Source organism: Perca flavescens, chromosome 17 (assembly GCF_004354835.1).
Source record: "Perca flavescens isolate YP-PL-M2 chromosome 17, PFLA_1.0, whole genome shotgun sequence".
NCBI classification, from domain to species: domain Eukaryota; kingdom Metazoa; phylum Chordata; class Actinopteri; order Perciformes; family Percidae; genus Perca; species Perca flavescens.
This window is the reverse complement of record NC_041347.1, coordinates 19,401,359-19,426,499: the sequence shown is the minus strand read 5'-3', so window position 1 is coordinate 19,426,499 and position 25,141 is coordinate 19,401,359. Positions and strand designations below refer to the sequence as shown.

Here is a 25,141-nt window from a genome sequence, read left to right as displayed (position 1 = left end):
GAGACACATACAGCTGCAGCAAAGTAATAAAAGGGGATCACAAAACAAAGACATCATTCAGTCTTCTGAGGCTAGAACAGTCCGGCCCTTTTAGCCCCTCTGTCAGAAGGAGTTTTATGCTTTCATTACTTCATCTAAGTAGCCCCATAGTGGAGCTCTCCCCTGCTTCTTGTTTGCTGTAAATCTATCAATGTGATTATTTTGAAAGACATTCAAATAAATAGAATAAACAAATCATTTCATTTTCAGCCTGGTTGCAGCTGTCAAGGTATTCTTTTATACATTAGTATTGATTTACCCTGAAGGATAATCTGTCCCTACCTTCACTTTGATTGTGCCTGACCACAACATTAAGTGCAGCCATGTGCGTAACACATAATATAATCAAAATGAGCAAACAAGCACTCATATATGGTACACATTACTCATGCAAGCACTTGCGTTTGTGCATGCAGTCAAATATAGCTGTGTCCTGGTATGCGGGATATACTGATAAGAAATTAAGACTTCAAAATGTGTTTCACTGCTGTCCGAGGAGAGGAGAGGAGAAGAGAAGAGAAGAGAAGAGAGGAGAGGAGAGGAGAGGAGAGGAGAGGAGAGGAGAGGAGAGGAGAGGAAAGGAAAGGAAAGGAAAGGAAAGGAGAGGAGTTCTGCTTCTGGTCCTTCTTTGATGCATTGAGGCTTTGAACTCAATACTGATGCAATTTAGGGCCAGAGGCAAAGTCAGACCTACAACCCATTTAATTAGCACCTCGCAGTAGCTCCTTATATGAAAGAACTTCAGTAACAAAGCCAAAACATGTCTCCACTCCTCTGAGTTACTCACAAGCAAGCTAGACATTATTAGATGATTAAACACAAAATGATTAAACCAAGTCAAGTATATTGAAATTGAAACAAACTTCAGCAAATATGCATTTCAGCCTCTGCTGAAATCTATATCAAGATCAATTCTAATAGGATTTTTTCTTCTGCTTTTATTTCTTCTCATTGTCATTTCCCCCCATATCTCATTTTCACCTGCACTCTCATACAATAATCCCCCTCCCCTTCCTTCCTGTGCCTCCTACATCACCTGTGAATGTCCCCTGATGATCTCATGGAAATTGTGAGCGGCGGGCTGGTGGAGGTGATGTGTTTTAGGGACACTGCATGGCCGTCCCATTCCAGGAAACAGAATCCCAGTGGGGGTAAACGGATCTGAAACCTAGCTTAGCAGATGGTCCCCACTGTGCTGACTCCTCTGATAAGCAATTAGAAGCGCAAACATGACACGAGTGACAACAGCATATTCAGAACGAACCCGAGACCATATCTATGACCGGCCTCATACTGTCACAGGAGTTATAGAAAGGTCAAAAAAAACATCACAATATGAAGCATCTAGCAATGCCTACACATTGAAAACTGGCAATCATTCACCTTCTGAGGCTCTGCACAGCTCAGTAGAGAGGTGTTTACCATTAATATTAAACATTATGTGACAGTTGCTTTTTGTTGCCCCTTAGGTCAGTTTCAGGAGGAGTAGAACCATATCATCTATCTTCAACCACTGATGCTGCAATAATAACCTGTCCACCCTTTAACCGAAGGTAGGGATGCAGTCAGCCCCATCTCCAATGATCCTTTCACTCCCACACACTATCTCACTGTGTGACTCAGACCTGCTGATGTATAGATGGTAAGACAGAAGAAGAGGCAGTTCCTGCCCAACAGAGCAATTGAAAAAAAAAATGTGATTCTTCATCAGTCCCAACTGGGAAATTAAACTTAATGCTCAGCCCACTCCAGAGAGCTCAGAGCACAAAATGAGTTAGAGAGCAACATCTACAGCATGGAGCTGGGAGGTATTTTGTTTCTTTCTCCAGGAACGTCCAGGTTAATTCATTCAGTTGCAGATGCTGATTTATCGTTTGCTTGTAGCCTACTATGGAACCACCAACTAAAATCACAATTAGTCTTCCCCTTTTGCAATCTGAAATCATGTTGAGTAGGAAATAAAGGTATTTGGGGATATGTGAGAAATGATCCTTTAGCGTTCAAGCCTGTGAGTGGGTGAGCTGGTGCACAATCTGATTGACAGCTGAGAAAGCAAGGGCGCTGAGGCACAACGTAAAGCTAGGTTACAAGCCCCAGACAGGCAGCATTTTGTTAGCGGTTATTGTGGAATAAGGACCACTTGATTTAGTGATCTATTTTGACATCTGCACGCTGTTAGGTGTTCAATGTGCTGCAGGTACGTAGCTAGACATTAGCAGACATAAGGGCAGATGTTAGCTCATTCAGGTAGCCAAGGTGTAGGACAAGATGTGTTTGTAGACAAGGATGAGACATTAGTGGAAACCAACTTATTTAGACCTCTGGAAGCTACCAAATATGAGGTTGCATCACTCTGGGTAATTATCTTTCCCTCCATGAACCCACTCCACTGCTACTTTCCCAGGTTTCCAGGCTCTCATTTATATGACAGTTAAGAAATCAGCTTACTGTAGTAAGCAAACTGTAACCTGATTACTTAAGAGCAAGTAAACATACTGAATGTAATCGTCAGCCTTGATATGCAAATGCAGTATAAAACAAATTTCCCTTTCATTACCAAATAAAAGTATAAAAACGGAGGTTGTCCTTCTTATGCGCTACAATAATGCACTTCTGTGTCTATAGGGGAAATATAAAATAAAACTCCTGTTTAATCAGCAGTATTGCCACCAAATGGATTTTCATTCTTTGCTAATCTTGGTAATGTCCTCTGTCCCTAATCCTATTTTTGGAAAGCTTTAAGAAATGTGCCTGGCAGTGGCAGCGGTGTTAGATGCGGTTGGATCAATCTGATGCTGCAAGCTCGGATCCATTAGGTGTGCGTCATCCCAGAGGCACTGAGTCCCTCAGCACTCCTCCCCGAGACCATACCAGGCAGCCGTGACAAAAATGAAACGGGGAAAGTGCTTTCTTTGAAGTGACAGGGGGCTCCAAATGACAAACATGCATCCTCCGTAACTGCCTACTTAGGTCTCTCTCTGTCTGCATGCAATTTTCTGCCTGTCCATTTGCCTATTTGCCTGTTGACTGATTGCTCAGTGACTGTGTGCCTCAAACTGTCTGTCAGTCTGTCTGTCTGTCTCTGGCCTGCATTCTAATGTGACTCTCATTTCACTCTTCAGCCTGAGGTTTTAGCAGAGCATAAATAATCATATTGTAAAAAGTAAACAGAATATCATTGCTGCAGTCACTTTGCCGAGATTCAAGGAAGGCAATATTTTAGCATGGACAAATTTTTAAAAGCTACGGTGCGTTTGTTGTAATTAACTAAGTGATTTTGGATTTGTTTACAACACACTCCAAGGGAAATGCCACCAGACAAACAAATTATGAAATACAAACACTTGAACTTTTTATTAAATCATTTTAGTTACAGAGGCATAATTTCATTAGTGAGTATTTTTTAGATTGAATATGCAGAGTTGTTTCTCTTCACCCAGATTAAAGGAAACAAATTAACATGTACTGTTGCCACAGTGTCTCAGACACATTGCCTTGTAAGTCACAGGTGACTTTGATGTAATAAGGAGAAGGCCGGATAGCCAGATAAGTGAATGTCTACTCTTTTGACCTTTTCCTCTGCAGAACAGTTTGAGAGAGGGTGTGACAGACAAGGGCACAGGTGCTGCAGTGAGAAAAGACGGGTGTAGGTCACTGGCTCTTTAGCGATAGAGGCCCAGGTGGCAAATGGATAGCTTAATAGATAGGCAAAAAAAAGAACAAGCAATGGTGAGTCATCCCGCAGAAAGGCTCAGAGTTATGATGGGCCTAAAGCAGGGCTGCAGGGAAAATCATTCATGAGGACAAAGTGAGACCAACCATTTCAGAGTTGTAAAACTCTCCCTAGTATGCTGCAAATTCAAAAGCAGTGGGATACTGATAAATTAAATGAAACAAAGGAAGACATTCAACTATAACTACACTATGGTGTACTGTAATCCATTAGGTGATACAAACTACTTCCTTTAGCCCTGGTGCATATTTCGCATACAAATTGATCTTTATCTCTGTCTTTTCTGGTTTATCTGGTGAAGGAACTCTAGCTGCAGCTGTCATTGTTTCACACACTCTGCAATCTTCTTCTATACTTACGTGACATAATTTGAAGTGGACTGTTTTCTGGATATTATAATACTGTACGCTTTGCCTGTATTTAAATATGTGCAGCACTGTCTGCTTGCAAAGTGAGAAAGCAGTGTGTAAATTTCTACAAGTTGAAACGATGCAGCTTGATGGCAGGGCTCCCTGTTGCTCGTCTTTCCTCCTATGACACCCTGCTTTCCCTCTCATCCCCTCCTACTCCTGCCTCTTCACTCCTCCAGCGCTCAGTGCACGACTTATGTTTCTTTTGTGGCAGCAGCCCAGAAAAAGCAAGCCAGCAGGGCTGCCTTCACACAGCTGAACCACTAAATCCAGTGTCATGTAGCAGTAAATCAAAGACCAAAACCAATAAAAACATACAAACAGACATTTATCATTACATAAACGAACGTACACATGTACTCATACTTGCCATACACTTAACATAATCACTTAACTATAATATCTCTTAAAATACCCAGAAAAATAACTTTCACTACCAAGCTGTAGGAATTCTAAATGTGCACTTGTAACTTAACTGTCTTAAACACATAAAGGCTAAAAGTTCAGGTATTTTTCTAGTTTGCTCTAACCACCAGAATTAAGCTTAAATTAAAACAAAGCAACATTTACCTAAATATATAATACATTTTATAACAAGACTAAAAGTCAACAGCCATGCTACAAGGCTGTACTTAGGCACAGCGTTGCTGTGAGCTAAATGCCAACTTAATCATGCTCCCATCATGCTCACAATGACCATGCTAAAATGCTGATGGTAGCATGTATTAGGTTTACTACAGTATATTCACCATTTCAGTTTAGCATGTCAGCATGGTAACATTTGTTTACTAGCACTAAACATGAAGTACAGCCGAGGCTGATAGGAATGGCATTAGTTTTGCAGGTATTTAGTCATAAATCTCTTGCAACGCTAAAGGAGGAGTCAGGGGATCATCAAAGTTATTACTGTGGAATGTCTGAATTGCATGGCAAGTTTGGACCAAAGTGGTGGACCGACCAAAAGACCGACAGACCAGAATTGGTTTCCCTGGAGCTATGCTGCAAGGGAGGCTAAAAGCCAAACAATGACTAAATCAGTCATCCTGAGTTAATACTTTTATTTCATATTTTGAAAGATATAATTCATGCTCTACAAAACATTTTCACTAATGCCTAGTTTTTGTGTATTACTGCTCTCCTACATGCATGTATAGTCACCAGTATAAGACTTTGGCCGGGACCACACCCTTCTCTCTCCTTCTGCTCACTCCATCTCACTCCCTCTGCTGCAGTGCTTGTCCCCCGTGGTCCCTCCAGCATAAACAGCTATTCATCACCATTCAGAGGATTTAAGTCAATGCCAATTGAATTGCCATCAACAAATTATGGCAAATTACAAAATGAATAAGCTGTACAGCTAGCTAAAATTCAACAACTGGGAAAATGGGAGGGAGGCAAGGAGACAGCCTGGAGGATTCAGAGGGCACTGAGTTTAAGTTCAGGGAATGGGAGCCCACTGGCTCAGAAATCGAGTTTCATTATGGAGGAACACACTGAAGGAGCAAAGTGTCATGTCACGAATGCTGAACACAGAGCTGAAAAATGTATAGATTTGTCCGTGTCCACTCCTATAAATTTACAGAGAAATTGGGTTGTGAAGCGAGTGTGATGATTCATGGAGAGATGGTCTCTGCGGCTATTGATTGTTCATTTCTCACGTCAACATGACAGGCACTTTCTTCGACAGATACTTTTGACTGACACTATGGGAATTGAGTGTGTTTGTGTCCATGTATGTGCGTATATCATGTGTCCAGGGAAGGACTGGCTGATAATTCCATATGGTTATATTGACATTCATCCGAATCATTTCATGAAAATTTGACCATATGATGTTATTGTTTTACAAATTTCTGTTGTATACATAAAGAGTTTGGTCTCATGTATTGCATAACAGTGGAACATAGTTCATTGTTTTGAACATTAATTTGATTATTCATATGATTTTTGCATGACTTTGCCATATCACGGTGTATATCAATATATAAAAATATTAGAAATGCTGTGATGATTTCAGCCAACCATTGCCAAGTCCTAGTTCAGAGTGCACTTGCATATGTGTCTGTATGTGTGTGGGTGGATGTGTTTGTTGTACAGATTCCTCATTCATCAGTAACACATACTGCTCCCCGTGGATGGATAAAATACTGTGTAATAAAATCCTGACTCTTGCAATCATGCAATATAATGAGCAAGATGTCTTATCCTACTGAATGCATATGACATATGCTGCCTGTTACCTTTATGCAAAGGGATGAAGCTATTGTCACAGAGAAGTGTGATGCTGGAGATGGTGCTGTGTTGACAGCTGTATCCATGCTGAGAAGTTTACTGACAGCAATAAATTCGTTCCACACACTCTATGGGAAAGCATAATTAGCCAGCCCAAGCAGACGCAAACAGACATGCATTTACACATGCATGCATGCTCACGAACACAGACACACAGACACACACAGACACATACACACACACACGGAGAACCATACGTTCATGGGTAAACTCAGGGATGCAAACAGACTCTGGCAGTACCGAACGGCTGCTCTAAAAAAAACACAAAAATGCTTATGAAAGCCCAAAGAACTGTCAGTACATAAATGTTCATATACATAGGGGTAGATACACACTGCACTAACATAAACAATGCCAGTCTGAAAAGTAGAAAACCATATATGACAGCTGTTCTTCATGCAGGCAGTCACAGTGGGTCGGAGAGAATCTTTTGAGGAGGACACCTGGAAACACAATGGAACATACCCAGTGTCCTTCCACATATGCACAACCTCACCTTTCCTGCAAGCACACACACACACACACACACACACAGAAAGTGTCTGACCTATTTCTGTACCCACCATGCCACACAAATCTACTGCACAGAGAGATAGGGCGAATATCTACATTCGCAGGTTATGATCCTTGCTGTTTTTGTTGGACATTATGGGATTACATACGTTGTTACTGTAGCTTTAATTCAGTAATCAATTAGATCAGATGCTATGGCAATGCAGCGCAAGAATTCCGCCCTCTCATATTTCCAGCTGTCCAACTAGTCATTTCCTCGGACATTGTGCCCTTGAGTGCTTAATGAGGTTTTTCTACAAAGCAACTGGGGTGATACGGTTGTCAGAAGAGCGATGAGCCATCTACCGTCAGAACAGAGGTGCTCTGCCATTCACCTATGTTCCACATGCAGTGTCTTTGTGTGGACAGCTGTCTTGTGGGCCTCTGAGAGACACTTCCTCTTAAAGCTGCAGCTGGCACTTAGTCGCTTACTTGCTTCCTGCTCTGCATAGGTCCTTCTGACCGTATCACCTACAGTATCTATCAATTTCCAAACAGTTCTTACAAAACCGTTATTTAAATATTTGGATTTTTGTTAGAAATTTTGTTTTTATTCTTCTCTTTTTTATGATAACAGCAGAGAGTCGTGTTGTGATTATGTTTAAGTTCATTACCCCTCATGTTTTTTTCTTTGACCCCGAGCTTGGTGTCAACTGAAAACCACACTGGAGGCATGTCATGTGTGAGTGAGGTGATAAATATTTGATACAAAAAGCTAAAGAGCCACACATAGGAGCAACACGGGCTCATGCTAACATCAATCATTTCCCCCGGTATTTTATAAGGCACATAAGGTGACACGTAGCCTAATCGAAATGGGATATATGGCTCCAGGTTTGATGGTAGTTGGAGGGGCTCATGCATGTAGGTTACAGAGGGTATGATCACACAAAGACAGGGGACTTTGACATACGACCAGTCTGAGGAAACAACGTATTATCAGCACCTTTGTCTCTTGAAACCACATAAGGCACAAAGATGTATTGAACACGTACATTATCACACACACACATGCCTGTGTGCACCTGCTGCTCTTTGTTTATGGTTATTACATGGTCTGAGCAATGCCATGAGCAGTAATAGCTTTCTGCTCTCACAGCCTATAGCTCAGCAATGGGACTCCTTTAATGATCAGAACGATTCTCATGCAGCACATGTCTGGTCTTAATGGTTATGCAGCGTGGGTGGATGTGTGTTCATTTATGGTAATCGCTTTCTCATCAGAGCAAGTAGTTTGGCAAAGACACATTAGGCACCAATAACAAAGCAGGCCTTGTTCTTCACACACCGGTAATTTGGCCCAGCATGGGGAAACAATATGGGGGACTCCTGGGCCAAGCTGCTGCCACGGTTGGATTTAGATTTGTCTGGTGAGTCAATAAGCCTGGGGGAAAACTTGATCTTTCCCTGGCAGTGAAGTCATCAAGCCAAACTAATGAATGAGGATGGAGGGCTCTGCCTTTCTGCCTACCTTAGGGTTATCTGTCTCAATCTGCTTTGGCTTTGGCTCTTCCAGCTGGATAGAATGGAGGTTGTATCAAGCTTTAAACCTACCTGTGTGCTTGTGTGTGATTCTGCTCTGCTATGCCCAGGCACCCCCCTAATGTCAGATGACTGAGCGCCATTACACAGCAGTTGCCATAGTTACCAGCCAGGTTCTGTGTATACGGATACTCATTGCAATTTTGATCTGCAGTAAAGCACTGTTGGGAGTGCAAGAGTCCCACAAAATCTCCCCCCCCCCCCCACCCCCACACACACACACACACACACACACACACACACACACACACACTTAGAAAGATACACAAGCTGTCATAAATGTACTGTATATGTGGAGAAATGCTAGCATACATGCATCCACAAATGTACAAATTCCACCCACATGAGATACAGTACTCATTCACCTACACAGAGTGCTCATCAGAAGGCTACTGTACATATTGTGCTGCATATCATTGGACTGAGCAGGTAAGCAAACACAGCCTGCTTGGCAGAATTATCAGCCCCACCAGAAGTAGAACAAATCACAGTAGGTGATATACCGGGATATCTCTATGCCTAGAAATCCCTTTCATGCAAACAGTGCCGTACTATTCACCGATTCTCACAACCAGTCTCTGTTTCACTCTCCATCTGCCTGTCTGTCCCTTTGTTGGTGTGTCTGTCTCTATGTTTCTTTGCTCTTGCGCTCTCTAACTCTGTTACACACACACACACACTCACACACACACACACACACACACACACACACACACACACACACACACACACACACACACACACACACACACACACACACACACACACACACACACACACACACACACACACACACACACACACACACACACACACACACACAGTAAGCAACTGTCCTTACACATAAGCTAGAAAATAGTGAAAATGAGATAAGAGAGCGGTAATCTCAGGCAAAGGTGTACAAAGAGAGAAAGAGTACAAATGAAGAGTGTGCTTACGGTCAGAGGCTCTACTGTAGAATCTGGATTGTACTGGATTTGTTACAATCACTGTTAGAATGCATGTGCCGTTACTCTACTGCAGAGATAGACAGATGTGTTGAATTTGCAGATGACAGGGGTCAATATGCAGTGTGCCATGCGGTGTGTTGGTGGATGGGTAGGCAGAGGGATGACCACAGGGTTTAGGGAGCAGACCATGTGAACAGATGGTCCCTGGTTGCCACCCAAGATTCCATTAAGAAAGATGGCAGGACTGACCTATTTCTGTACCCACCATGCCGTGCAAATCTACTGCACAGAGAGATAGGGCGAATATCTACATTCATAGGTTATGATCCTCACTGTTTTTGTTGGACATTATGGGATTACATACGTTGTTACTGTAGCTTTAATGCAGGAATCAATTCACACACACACACACACACACACACACACACACACACACACACACACACACACACACACACACACACACACACACACACACACACACACACACACACACACACACACACACACACACACGGCAGATTGGGAGCACTCAGTCAGAGCAGAGGATGAAAGCGAGAGGGAGCTATGTCCATGCCAGCGGAGTGTGTGAGTGGGGAAGTGATGAAAGAGAGGCTAATTTTGTAAATTGACAGCTCCCTTCAGGATTCTTCATCACCATGAAAGGCCTGAATCCTCAACTCCCAGCTATTCTCAACAGGCGTGAAGAAAGTACTGCCACATTCCAGCAAACATTAACAATGACAGTGTTGGTATTTTAGTTTGGATCCATTTCTCTCTCTCCTGACTCCTTGACTTTTGAGATTGTATCGTATGTTCACAATGTGTTGTACAGTCTCAAACTGTGTCCTTACTACAAGCAGTGCTTTTGGAATATGAATCCTTGAAGTCATTGAAGTTGCTTTTTCTATTCCTGAGACAATTTTCCTTGTCACCATCAATGGACAGAATGAACTAAATTATTCAAGTTGAAATATGAAAACTCAAGCAATATGGGAACAGGCTGAATATAAGCCCAGCATCATATATATTCAGTTAGACTGTTGCAGATACATCAGGATTTTGCAAAGAGTTGTAGAGCTCAGGAAAGATTCTGGCAGCAGAGTGAGGGATGAAGCTAAAGAAAGGTGGGTCAGCAGGGGAGAGGGACTGTAATTCGTACCAAGAAAAAAAGCCACGGTGACAGCCTCTTACCTATTGCACAAACACCATGCTACCTCTCGTACTCAACAAATAAATCTCCCCATCACATACACAATAGCATGTGTGCAAACACACACACACACACACACACACACATTCATCAGTTCAGCTGGCTGAGGCACAGCAGAGTGAGTTACAACGTGCCGGGCATAGGCCATTGCAGCAGAAAGAAGGCTGGACAGTGCCAGCCAAATAGCTGACTGAGATTCAGTGAGGACTGAGCATCTGCTAGCTTCTGTGGGGATCAAATTAATGGCCCTACAGTATGTCTCCAGTGGGACCTGTATAAAACAGGTGAGTAAATGTGTACATGGCAATGGATTATACAGTGGATTAATTTAAGAGCCAACTTGGGTGTGAAAACCAGTTGCAGCCCATTTGCCTGAGGAAAGACCAAACTGCTGCACTTAACTAATTGTGGTTGGGCAAATGATCAGTGTCAAAAAAGTGCTAAAGGATTTGAGTCTGGATTTGGGGGTTGAGATATTTATATCCACTAAAACATGGAAAACTTACCAGAACTCTGCCAGTGATTGTTTGAGCGGAGATCATGACACCAGCCCAGTCTTTGACTGAAGTCATCCATCCCACCTCGCTGATTGGGACCTCCTCCTTCTCATCCTTTGGTTTGTCTGCTGCCGGATTGATCACCTTCTGAGCCTCCTAGAATAGAAAAAAAATCTGTGTGAGCATATTAAAGGTAGAAAACAGGAACATGGCCTGCTTTAGGGATAAGGAGAATATACAGGGGAGAAATAAAAAGGCACAAACTTGAAGGGGCATTTAAAGCTTTAGTGCGTAACCACCGTTTGCTGAATATAATCAACAAACAAACAAATTACTGGTATCAGCCTTTACTGTAAAACAATATCTTGTTAAGTGGAAGGCTAACGCTTCAGTACTCCTGAGCTCATGCACGTCCACATTCAAGACAAGCTACAACCTCTGAGGTCAAAAAATGACTGTGATTGCAGCCATCCCGCCATGATGGCATCCATCTGCTATATGTTAAATCTGTGTGTTTAAACAATTTGAGTGCCGTTATGTTATATAACAACAGAATGTCAATTCCCTCTCCCCATTTTGCAAATTTGTCTCTTGAAGTTAATTGTTCCGCAGGGTTAAGAGAGTAAAAGTGTTCTCATGCAGGCCTTTCAACGTTCCTTTTTGTGTCCGACTGAGTGAGCAGAGTTGCATGGCAGTTCATTGACATGCATTGCTTGGCACAAACACCGCACGCAGCTGTTCCTTTCCAGCCATTCAGTCACTCCTCATTTGACAAGAGCAGGCACTCAACTTCCCTGTCCTTCTGGCAGAAAAGGGGAATGAGTAGATTTCCCTGTGATTTTACAACCTTTAGGGCAACAAAATCATACAATCATTACGTGCACAAAGACGCATAGTGAAGGTTTGTATTTGTCACCGCCAGCCTCAGAAAACAATGCTGTTAAGCCCCGCAAATGGCGTCCACAAAGAATCCTTGGGATTGCAATAACTTCAACCCTCTTGATGGCGGCCCATTGCTCTTTTCCAAGGAGCTCATATTTCACTAGGGTACACATGCAGCGCTTAGGACAGATTTTTACATTGTCCCTCCTCACAGTGACATACGACAAGTAGCCATCAAAGCAGATTATGTGCTATGTTAACAAACTGAAATTTGTTTCCCAGTACTGTACATATCACATTGCTACAGTTTGTTTGGATGAACCCATAACATTCAAAAACGACAACGTAAAAAAGATTTGTGTTTACAGCAAGTTTGTGAAGAAGAAACATTTCGTTCCAGGAAGAGTACACAACCAAAGGCCAACCAGCCACTCGGTGACCAATACTGTATGTGCCCACATGCAACATAAAAACAAACCAGATTGCAACTTGAGTATGTTTGCAGGGCTAAAGATCAGTGCTATAATAGATGAGCCCAAGAGAGTGCTCTGTCCATTTCAAGAGGATTGTCTGGTCAAATTAGATTTCATAATGATACGGCATGGACACAGCTGCCATTTTCCTAATTTGATTCCAACCCCATAACAATGCCAATAAACTGGCCCTAAAAAAGCCTGACTTCGTCATAAGATCATTATCTGCTCCTGCTGTCGGGCCACTCAGTACTGAGGTAGATAATTAAGTTACTTATGCTTTTTATACTCATTAAATAACTTAGTGTTAGGAGACTCACAAACTTTTAAAGTACCTATCATGAAGTATTCAGTTTTGTCTTTAAAAGTCACACAAAATCTGTGCCCAATTATAAATGGCAGCTGCCATTAACTGGAAGCAATCCTAACTTTAACTAATTTATTTCCAAATCATAACTATTACATTTTTTTACATTTTTTTCTATTTGAAAAAAAATAAATCACATATTTTAAGATTGCCACACGATTCAGTTTGTGCCCCAAACGCTTATGTAAACAACATCTACATGTCAATGTTCAGGCTAATATCACAAAACTTATGAGATTGTGTTGCCTGAAAGCTGGAGAATATGCTCAGCTGTAAATAGTTAAATATGTCTAACTTAATACGCAGGCTGCAGGCTTAAGATTCTGTCTTCTCTTAAACTCCCAACCACCCACCACCCCTCGTCCATACTTCTTCAGTACTCTCTTGACTACGTAGCCAGCATGCGTCTCGCCATCACATGCTGCAAATACTCAAAGTGTGTATGCATGCGAGTGACAGTGCAGAGAGATGTCTAAAGTTTCACTCTGATTGGCTGTGTGCCTGCTCGATAGCACTCCAGGCATGTTGTCGTGGCATAGTATGTGCTAGTCTGTGCTCAGCATTTACTTCTTAGCCAGAGGGCCCCATCAACTTCACACTTCACACTGCAGTAGGAACACACCACATCACACAAGACTGTTTGTCACTAAAGTCACGTCTCACAGTAGCTGTACCTGTTCCTAGCGCTCCTTGCTACTGTGTACTCCAAATTACGCCTTTAGACATTAGTCCTGTCACAATAATTTTGGGGTAAATACTGCTAACTGACTGACAGGTTTGCTAGTGCTACATCACATCATGGAAACACCAAACAATGTCTTCATGAATTAGTTTTTCTTTTTTAAAGACAGACTACTGCATAGTTAGACATGGACTTTACAAGGATTTCAAGATATGAAGAAGATTTTATGTATAATGCACACTCTGTGTCTAGACCCCCAAGGATGCCAGGTTGAAATGGGAATAGCAATTCTCACAGGTACACCCTTGAACATGGAGGCAATAACACATTGAGCAGCAGTAATGTTTTACTGTGTGTGCGTGTGGTGGAGGGGAACACATGAATAATGGATGCAGTCACAAACTGATGGTTGGGCAGATCAGAAGAGACAGTGTAAACAAGGAATTGCTTCTAGTTCATTTGAGTGGCCGACGTTGAGCCGAGGGAGAGAGAAGCACTGAAGCAAATGCCATGGGAGAATCCATCTGCTGGCTATATATACACACCTGTGATGTCAAACTGAGAGAGATAAAGTCAGGCAGAGAGAGAGAGAGAGAGAGAGAGACAGAGAGAGACAGAAGCAGGGTTTAGTAAATGTGTTTAACCAAACTCAAAATTGTATGATGAAGGAAGCAAAGATTTCTTAATAAAAGCCGAACGCTGTGTAACCAGTAACAAGTAACATAGCTCAAGCACGGCATTCGTCGTTCGACTGCTCGTGAACGGTACTGTCTTTATAAACTATCTATTTAATAAACTGTCTGTACACTTACAAAGTTCTCAATGCTTCGGTTTACATGTAGGGACCCTCATTATGCTACCGTGGAAGTGTGGTGCTATTCTGTGCCTTGTTTCTGGTATAGAAATAGCAATTTCTTTTTACTTTATCCGTGCCCCGACGACTAGCATTATAAGCTCATTAGCGGTTTGCGCTAAAACTGGTCACATTCAATTAGCATGAAAACATATCCCAGAAAATGGTCGACTCGGTACACGTGTTGTTATTAAGACCTAGGTTCATTTTGCGCCGGATTTGTCCTTTAAATCGTAAGAAAAAGGCAGTAAACGCTGAAACCTTGTCAGTTCTATGTTTAATTTTTGTCTTTGAAGAACAATCCTTAATATTTTAAAAACCCTTTTTATACTAGTTATGGTCAGGATTGTTTTAGTAATGGCCATTCAATGTTTTTACATTTTGTAATTGATTCTTTCTATAGTGTTTTTGATTGTTAGTGGCGGAGTCTGCCATTCCCGAGCTGGATTCAAATTGCCTATCACCACACGAGAGATTCACAGGAAATTATGCTTTTATGTAATTCAGCAATACATTTCATTTTTTTAACTCATTGATATCAGCACGTTCAGTCTTCCACAGCCATTTCAGAGTTCACATTTTCAAGTTACTGCTAATGCAAACCAAACATTTCCGCTGCTGCAAGTTCACATTAAAAGTGTTTGACTGCAAACACGGTATTGTGAAGCAGTCAAATGCAATGCATTTGTCACTGAGATTAGCAATGACAAGGATTGAGGGAATTGTGTGTGGTTTTGCTGAACAGATACACTTAAGGTTACTATAATACTTAAAGTTTGCTGTAGAATTAAACCGTACTTGCTGTTACTACCAATAACCACCACTGGTATAGCCAAATCAACCAGGACTGAAATCAACATCTTAAAGTATTATACCTTTAAGATGCAGAGTATGAAAATGATTTCTAGTTTGAATAGTATACTTGCACTGGTTCTTGTTTGATCTACTAATGTCCTATTTTTTTAACCTCTTTTTTGCCTGTCCAGTATGAACGGAAATGATGGAGTAATTGTCTCAGGTTCTGGTGATTTTACTCATTTGTTGATTGTTGTTATAGATGTGCATTCATATTTTTCAATAAACAAATAAATTAGTGCTGACAGCATGCAGGAATTCAACTTTTTAATTAATAAAAATACAAATGTGATATGAGAAATGAAACACGGCACTCTTTTAGAGTACATACAACATTTTGCAAACTATACACTTTCAGTCATTAATGTGAAAGGTGTTGATGTGACAACCTGTTAACATTTCTATTAGAAAAGGTATGTAGTTCAACCTCCTATTTCAAGAAACCTTTTCATAACAACGCAGATGAACACTGTTAATATTAGCATTGTACCAATTAGCAGAGTACACAGGGGAGGGCTGGTAATAATGAGAAAGACATATAAAACATGACAGAGGAAAAAAAACAAAAAGAGGGACTAACAGTGAGAAATCTACAGGAAAGGGAGAAACAGACAGGCTATGGGAGACGAAGAAGGACACCCACTCAAAAAAGAGTCAGAGGAGGCAAAGAAAATAGACTTACGGCACGATAAAACAAGGGGGGACAAAGATAGTGACAGAGAGACACAAATTACAAGAAATCAAGAGAGACGGAAAACTGAGCAAACACAGGACAGAGAGACAGGACGGGGAAGACAGTGACAGAGAGACAAAGATACTACAAGACAGGGAGATAAACAAACGGTGAAAGACAGACAGTGGGGACAGATTGGGAGCAAAAGTGGAAAGTGAGAGTAAGAGACAGGAGACAGAGAGTGAGACAGAAAGAAAAGACAAGAGAGAGAGACAGGATCATGGCCATGTGACTCTGCTGATCTAACAGGACTTGGCTTAAGCGCAGCTGTTCTTCTGGCTTTCGTCCGCATCGCTGGGGAAAACTCTATTCCACTGTGAGAGGCTATTTATAGCCTCACCCAGGGAGACGTGAAACTAGTGAATCTCATAACACGCTCTGTTCCCCTGTTTGCTATTTTAATGCCGGTACAGTTACCCAGTGTCCCTGGGTTACAGATCTACACTGGGTCACAGCAAAAGGGAAGAGGAAGGAAGAATAAGGAACCTCTTCACATCGCCTACTAATGCGCATGCTCACATACACAGGTGCAACGCTGAATCTGACAACGCCAAAAGCTGCTATTTCTGTGTATAGGTCATGCCTGCTGAATCATATAGAACTAAAAAGGGGCAAATGGTACAGGCTAATTACCGTCAGGCCATAGGAAGTGATGTTTCTCTGCAACAATAAATTGAGTTAATATATAATATAGTACTGCTAAAACATAGAGATCAAAGAGCAAAAATAAAGATGAGTATTCTGATTTGAGATAATGGGACTCTACGGGCCAAAGCCTGTTGATCCGTAGGTTAAGGGCTTACCCAGGCTGCCATGTGTTTGATTTAGGGATTACACAGGTACAGTTTAGAATGCAATCTGCTCCAGACGCCACCCATTCATGTCACCGCTATCAAACACAATTTTCCTATCACCACTCATGTGATTTACAGAGGCTGGGAAGCTGCAGGGCAAATCTGCACATATGGTATAGAATACTATACTAAGAACACAGTTTATGCTCACAGGGTTGAGTTTATATGGAGCTAAATCATTTTTAGAAAATTACAAATCACAGCATTGTGCACCAAGAAACTATGAGATTGAGGTCAGCCAAGCCAAAAGTCCAAACTTTCCAAAGACAAATACTGTACGACATCAGAGTTGGATCATTGGTCTCACCAAGGACACCAAAGCTATCGGTGTCGTTGAAAAGTTTCTCCAGAATCAGCCATGTACTATCCCTCTGTGCCAAGCCTATTGAGCACTGCAGGCCAGAGGATTAGACGATTTGTGGACACACTGAACTAAATAGTTGACATCAACAATGTCAGCAAACAGGACAATTCAAACAGTTTACATCTCTATGCATCACCACTGGACAACATACCCAATCTGGACAACAGGACAGGAACTCATTCATCAAAATGGCTGCACTCCAAGTAAGCTTTTTGTCACAATTGTGATATCTTCTCGGCTAGCGAAGAGAAACAATAAGACAGCAATATGAAAACGCATAATGTAGGCCTGGCAGTGCATGCTGTCTAGGACGTACATGGGTTCATGTCCCTCTGCTCAAACAAAAGAGGACAGAATAAAGACACATCTGCATTAGTGTGAGTTACTTACGACTGGAGGGGAAATGAAAGATAAAAAAAAATCTTTTGTTGATTCATAATGCTGTACTGCACCTCTTCCATTGATACAACATTTCAAGCCCCAGTGGTTGGGGATAAAAATAGACGACAAAGTCAATTGTGGGAGATTGAAAGGTCTGCGCTTGTCATCCGTAACGTCTTTGGCTGTCTATTATTTGAAGATGATAAAGCTCAGTGGCTTAAATGAGGGCATATGTAAAGATGTAGGCTATATAATAGAAGAACTTGAATGAAAGATGAAACATTTCTGGTGTAAAAAAGCCTGACTAAAGACCACGGAGAATGAGCTAATGTACGGCTGTATCTCTATTCCCTGTAGATCTAGTTGTTTGGCAGCTGAAAGCTGTAGGAGCATTAACAGTCGGAGAACAAACAAAATAGCACTAACCGCAGTTTTCACTTAGTTTACTATGTGGCGGAGCAATAAATGGCACCACAGGAGTTTCAGACCTCAAAAATCAATATCATAATTATCTTTGCACTCTCCATTACTTTTAGAGACCCAGAGAGATGGCTGATACCACACCACTGGAATTTGTACCTTAATAATTCACCCTAAACAAGGTAAAAGCTGTCAATCAGCCACTCCGCCTCTGACGAGATGCCCGTCAGCTCTTCTGCTGATCTTTGCTTCTAACCGTATTTGACTGCAAGTACAGATAATTGCCCCTGTAATCACCACAGAAACCAGATATTGGAAATATTTATGGCCTCAGACACAAATACCATGAAAAGAGACAACGTAATTACTTTAATGTAGATGGAGGAGTGCAAATGTAACAAATGACTGTGTAGGGGGGGAAAGCACCATTAATGTGAAGTCATTACATACCACACACGTAAATCACATTCTACTCCGCATGCAATAATTGATTGTTTAATTCTTGAAAGGAGTCATTTATATATTATATATATATATATATTTTTTTTTTTTAACCAATCTAGAGATGGCTTGTTACTATGGTGATACACACAGGCTCACATTCTTATTTCCTATGCAAATGAGGTCTGACTTGAAGGGAAAAGCTTTTGGTCCATTTAATAAATCAGGCATGGAAAACATCTAGAAGCAGTGGTTATCCCACCAGTTTACATACATTACCTGCAGAATGCCTTTGTTTCTTTGTGTAATGAGATTATTCTACATACACTCAAGTAAAAGAACAAGATGTGTTCTGAGCCAAACTATAATCTAGAATTTTTGGGTTGCGTGCCATTTTATCCTTTCAGAAAGTAGGTGGAATGAAAAAAAGCAACATGCTTGAATGACACCAGCCTGTGTAGCCATCAGCGGCACAATCACCTGAGGCTAATTTCCACCATTTTGTACAACAGTCCAATGTACATGTGAATCGGTGTTACCGGATGAATATACATGTGCAGCATTCAAGACAAGCAGCACCCTTTGGAGTAATTGTCTGTCATGCTTGGACTAAATGTGACTGTGATGTTCCTTAAAATGACGTTGTCCTTGTGATGTTCTTACTGCTTAGAACCAACAACCTCTATCTGTTCAGCTACTGTATACCCTGAAGGTTGACTCTATTTTCTATTATTGCTCTAACAAACAGAACTTTCCTTCATTCAAGGGCACTGGACAGTTTTGTCTGTGTGTCTGTGTGTATATAGAGTACTGTATGTGTGGGTTAAGGGCAATGATTAATTTCTATTTCAACTGGGGCTCGGTTTGTGTCTGCATCGCTTACCACACCCATGAATCAGGAGGTAATAGTGTGCCTCCAAGCTCGCAGCCTGTCTGGACCTCCTAACCATGGAGCCAGTGGCAGAACTCATATCTCTGCTAACAGAGCTCCATCAGCAGCAGCATGCTCCCAGCTGCACACGGCACTACACAAACAGGGTCATTTTTTTCAATACTGCATGTGTTTTAACCACATTGCAGCATGGTAAGCAGCTTTATAATGATTTCTTTTTTTTTTTTAATAAAAGCCCAAAGCTTGTTCAACAAAAAAATACTGGTCAGATACTGGTTCTTGAATACATTTTCATTATGTTGGCTAATAGACCGAAATAAGAAAAAGGTTCAACGGTACCGTTAGGAGTTATACAATGTTTACAATTCAAAACATAATTTCATTGAGCGCTAACAAATGTTTACCTCCTCAAAAAACAATTGGAAAGGATTTTTTTAAAGTTATTGTAAATAAATTATTTTATAAACAGCATTGTCGTATATCCATGTTTTATTTTTTTTAGATTTTCATTTTAGGTCTTTATTTTATAGGACAGCTTAGACATGAAAGGGGAGACAAAGGTGAACGGCATGCAGCAAAGGGTTGCATGTCGGAATCGAAGCCACGGTAGCTGCGGTGAGGACTGAGCCTCTGTACATGGGGTGCATGCTCTACCAGGTGAGCTACCCAGGTGCCCCTGTATATCCATGTCTGCTAGCTAGCTAGCTAGGTAGGGTCTTCCCTGCTTTTTGAGGGCACATTGTAACCGTTTTTTAGTGGATTGCTGCCCCGACTGTCAACCCTTGACCTTGACTCTTTGATGGCACTTTTCAATTTAAATGTTCAACATGAATTACATTACAATTGACAGTGTCAAGAATGCTTAAGAATGCTGATATTCTTTTATTTATGTGTCAAAACAAATTTAGAAAAAAATTGCAGATTTGTACTCCTCAATTTTAGAACTTAAGGACTGCAGTCAAAATACATACTCATGATATTAACTATGTTGACAGATGTGCAATTTGGGATATTACTGATGTGAAAAAAATTAGTTAAGGAATTAGTTAAACAGGGATAGATTTTCAATTTAAGTGATACTCAGCTGTGGAGGCCATGCTAAAATTACATATTTTATAAGACTCTTCTTGGTATTGGTAGTAGTAGTTGTAACGGTAGATTATATAATACAAGAACCAACTTCAAGTATTTATTTCACTAAGTCTTTTGGAGATCTATAAATAAGGTTTTGTGGACCCTCTTAATGAACCTTAAGCACAGACTTAAAGTATGAGCCTTTCTTCTCCATGGTCTTGTTTCTTCCACACTGCCTCAGTGTATTTAAGTAGCGGCAGCAGCACAGAAAGCAACAACTCTTATCAAGCAGTGACCTCTCTTAGCCCTGATCCCCTTTTGCCCTCAGAACACTTTAATGAGCTTTCCTCCTAAACACAGACAGACGGAGAGCTCTCTGTAAATAAGCGACTCAGTGTACAAACAGACAGTTGAAATCTGGGGCCCATTGCCTTCTGCAAAACAGGCCGTTTAGGTGTTTTCCAGTAGCGGGAAACAAACAAGATGGTATTGGCTATTGCCCTAATTGGCTCCATGCTGTCTAACCGGCACCAATCAATGATCCCATTCTATACAGAGCAACATCCAGTATGACTGGCAGATACTTTTTTTTTGTGGCAGCAATCTGGTAGGTGTGGGTGGTAGCTTTAGGTACAGATGCTGAAAATACCATGTGAATATACTATACCAACAAACAAATCAGTCCAGAACCACAACAGGTCATATGATTTTCATGACAAATGCATGTATTGTTAATTTGTATCATATGTGTAGCCTTATGTATTATGCACAAGTTAGTAGTGTTGTATATTTAGTAACCTGTGCAAATCTTGCAGACATGTACACTCTAATGCAATTCCATTTAAGTCTATAATGATACACTGGTGTCAGAGAGATGTATTCCCTGAATTTTTATGAGTATTATTCTTTAAGGTTTTCCTAAAATGTTTCCACCCCTGTATACATCAGAAATAAACAGTGTAGCCAATACACTTAAATATGCACACACCGACAGTCTCTTCCTCCTTCATGATCTTTCGATTTGTCCTCTCCTTCCAACCCATCATTTAATCAAACCCCTCTCATTTTGCAACCATTTTTTGATCAAGTGCGAGTCATTTTTAAAACTACTCGCACACAAATTTGATTACTTTTTTATCTTATATTTCAAGTGTGAGAGGGTGTGAGGGTCCGTGAGTAATGCTGCGTTCATGCCACCTCGGAATAACAGGCACCGCCCCCCTGGTGTGTGTGTGTATATATATATATATATATATATATATATATATATATATATATATATATGTTGCTAATTATATAACTATTAACCTCGTAAAAACTTGTGCTTGTGTGAGTGTTGTGAGCTCATATGCCTCTGGCTCCCTCATCACTCAATATTTCCCACACTCTGTGTTAAATAGTTAGAAATCCTACTCCCCTTTCCATTGAAGTTAAATAACCTTAGTTATGATTGTTATTTCAGAGTAAACAAAAAATACAGAGAGGAGTGAGGGAGACCGTATATGATGTATAATGTAATTGACAATAATACTTTCTTTACATTTGTGTGTATATTTGTTAAGCGCCATTCAATTAAAATGTGTCTGTGAACTATAAGACAGCACATTGTAGTTTCTGTAGTTATCCCCAAAGCATTTATTAGTAAAACAGTTAAAATAGGGGAAATGTGAAAAATTGCATTGCAGGTCAATTTAAGGTGTGTGCCCCTAAATGTTCTGCCTGTGCCTAAACATAAATCAACCCCTTGATACAATTTGGTATATCCTTCTATCTCCCCATTCCTTCTTTTTCTTATTCTCTTCTATCTCCATCCATGTCCATGCATGTCATTGTTCTTCTTTTAGTTTCTTTCCGTTCCTCTCCATTTATTTTTCACTTCCTGCTCTCCTTTCCACTCCACCAGCTTAAGAAAAGCCTGAAGACACCAAGGAGATTAGGCTTTCTCTGCTTGAGAGACAGGTCTCATTACCTTTATCTTCTCCTGATGCAATAATACTCTCAAAACTCTCGCTGATGCCAGCCAGCATGCAGGACTACGTGAATTTATTGAGACAAGCTTAAGCCACACGTTTGATGTGAAACAATAGCAGCAGAGGGAATGGGTTTGAATTTTAATCAATAGTCCCCCTGGTTAATTGTTTGGTAGTTGTACAAAAACAGCACACATTTGCCTAATGAGGAGGATTAAACGAAGCTGGATTTAGATTCTCCCAATTTCTGAGAATGTGTCAATTAGGTCCTCAAACTGCATTACACAATATAGGGGTCAACAATGTTATTTGGGAAATGTTCTTGTTTAAGGCAGTAAAAAAAAAGGCAGTCATCTGAGTCTAATGATTCAGAGACTTGCCCTTGATTCAAGAACAGCTCAGAGGCTAACAAATGTAAGTGCAAATGATTTTCTAACTCTAGGCACATTTAATCATTTTAAATTTGGATCTCACGCCTTCATACAGAATTTGTATGTTTTAACCCTGGGGTTAGGAAAAGGAAATGTGTGGAGGACACCCTGGGGATTGTTATGGCTTGTGTTCAGCCCACACCAAGGCCCCCAATGTGTTCCACGGTGAAGATTTTGTTTCTGTACTGTGACCTCAGACAAAAAGAACTTTGACCTCAGCTAACAAGATTCATTAAGAGAGAATGGAGTCTGGATGAAACATTGCAGAAAGTGTGTATACATGTTCTGAAGCCTACACAGAGTCTGTGTAATTATGCAAGATGGCAGCGCAGCAAACCAATCTGTGTGTTTATAGGAAAGGTCATTGCCAATGCCTTCAGAGGAACACTGGACTTCATTGCACAGCATTAAGCCCCTATGTGATGTCAAGTGTAAAGTGGGCTGCTGGGGAGGACTGAGGCATCCTCTCTGCTCAACTTTACCATATCAAAGGATTTTTACTGTAGAATGAAACATCCAGAGACAAGGCACACAGAGCTCAGAGGAAGCACTCTGTATCCAAGTCGGACCATGTTTGTTTGTGTTCGGTGTGAGACATGCGTCGGCTCTGGTTTCCGCTGCGATCTGCCGGTTCCTTTTAGTGGCGTTGTTGTGTTTGGAACAGGTTTGGGATTTGAGGAGCTGACAGAAAGTATTGCGGGATTGCCTTTCGCCTGAGGTAGAGAGAGGCTTACCCTGTGATGGTGCTGTGATGTGGGGGTGGTTTTTGCGGGTAGGGTTGGAGAAAATCACCTACCCAGAGTCAGCAATTTGACCCTCGCAGGCTTGGTACAGGCTGCACTGTTGAGCTCAAATAAACAACACCAAAGATTCAGCATAAAAATAAAAAGTGTTGTCAGGGTGCATTAGAGTGAGAGCTGGCAACAGCTTTCACATGGGATGATGTGAAGACTGAATCAGCTCTCTTCTGTCCACACAGTGTGCACTTGATCACTGAAACACTGTACAAACCCAAGGACAAGTCACCAGGGGTGACACACAGAATGTGTTATGGCTGCATTTGCATGAGAGAGGGATTTACTTTATGAAATTATACTGAAGCAACGAGGGCAACAAGCAAGGAGCGCATGTGCGTGCGTGTGTGTGAGTGATTAATCATGAAGCAGCTAGAACTCATCAAAGCTCTTCATTTTAAGATGATCTCTTGCTGTCCTTGCAGATGACAACAACAATGTACCCATTGATGTGGACAAGGAAGGGCGGCCATTACGAGGCTTGACATCCTGGTACGCTAAGTGGTTGCAAATATAGACAGCTTTTCCTCTTTTTTTGTCAAGTGAACATATACGCAAGGGTTTTATGTGAATTACACAATGTTTGTTACATCATAATGAAGACAGTTTACATTCCAGCTTCATCTGGGCTTTATAGCTAAGAGAGAGCCTTTGTAATCTACTCATCTAGATGCATTATGCCTGTTGTAGTGAAGTAACCTCCAGCTCATGAGCTTCTCTTCAATGCAGCCATGAGGAAATCCACATCACTAATCCTCAACCTTAGTGCGTTTATTTAACAGGCTCTGGATGGCCAGTGAAGGTTTACTGTTAGAACGTCTTCCTTTCATCTTCACAAGCTAATAGCCACTGTTAATCAATACTGTTGTAAGTGCTTTTTAGCGCTGAGCACCAGGCTTATTTGTCAAAATAATGGCCGTAAGAGCCCAAGGGACTAATCAAAAGGGATGAGGCAAAAGGGAAATTCACAGCTTGGTAACATGAGAAGGAATCAGGGAAGGTATGGGGAAGGGTGCAGTAGTGGTTCAACATGTTAAGCAGTAGAATCAGGTTACAGCATACTGCAGACATTTTAATATAATTAAAAGACACCCTCCAAGTGTAACATTTTCTATTTTGCAACAGAAATGATTTAGGTCATTTTACCTAAATCCTCCAATAAATTCAGTTATCTTATCCTGAAAATAAATGTGTCATTTTTTTTCTGTGTTCAGGAAATATGTGATTCAAACTGTAACATTATGACCAAATAATAGAAACAGTTTAACACTACCAAATACTGCTACTACGCTTTATACTGAACCACTGATATTAGGCAAAATATCTTTGTCAAATAAATAAAATCTGTAAGGCACAATTTCAATCCTCACACACTGGCTATAAAGTATTTTTTTGTTTGGTTCAATAATTATCCCAGCATGTTGGAAGCCAATGCCCCCCTTTTAAA

The 25,141-nt window shown here is 41.0% G+C and overlaps 1 protein-coding gene across 3 annotated transcripts in view; it reads right to left on the bottom strand.

Annotated features, from left to right (window-relative positions):
- kcnma1a (potassium large conductance calcium-activated channel, subfamily M, alpha member 1a) overlaps positions 1-25,141 on the bottom strand; it is a 137,612-nt gene that overhangs the window by 91,075 nt on the left and 21,396 nt on the right. For all 3 annotated transcript variants that reach the window (XM_028602955.1, XM_028602954.1, XM_028602952.1), the window contains exon 2: positions 11,238-11,384. In XM_028602955.1, coding sequence (XP_028458756.1) covers positions 11,238-11,384 — 147 coding nt within the window. The remainder of the gene's footprint in view (positions 1-11,237; positions 11,385-25,141) is intronic.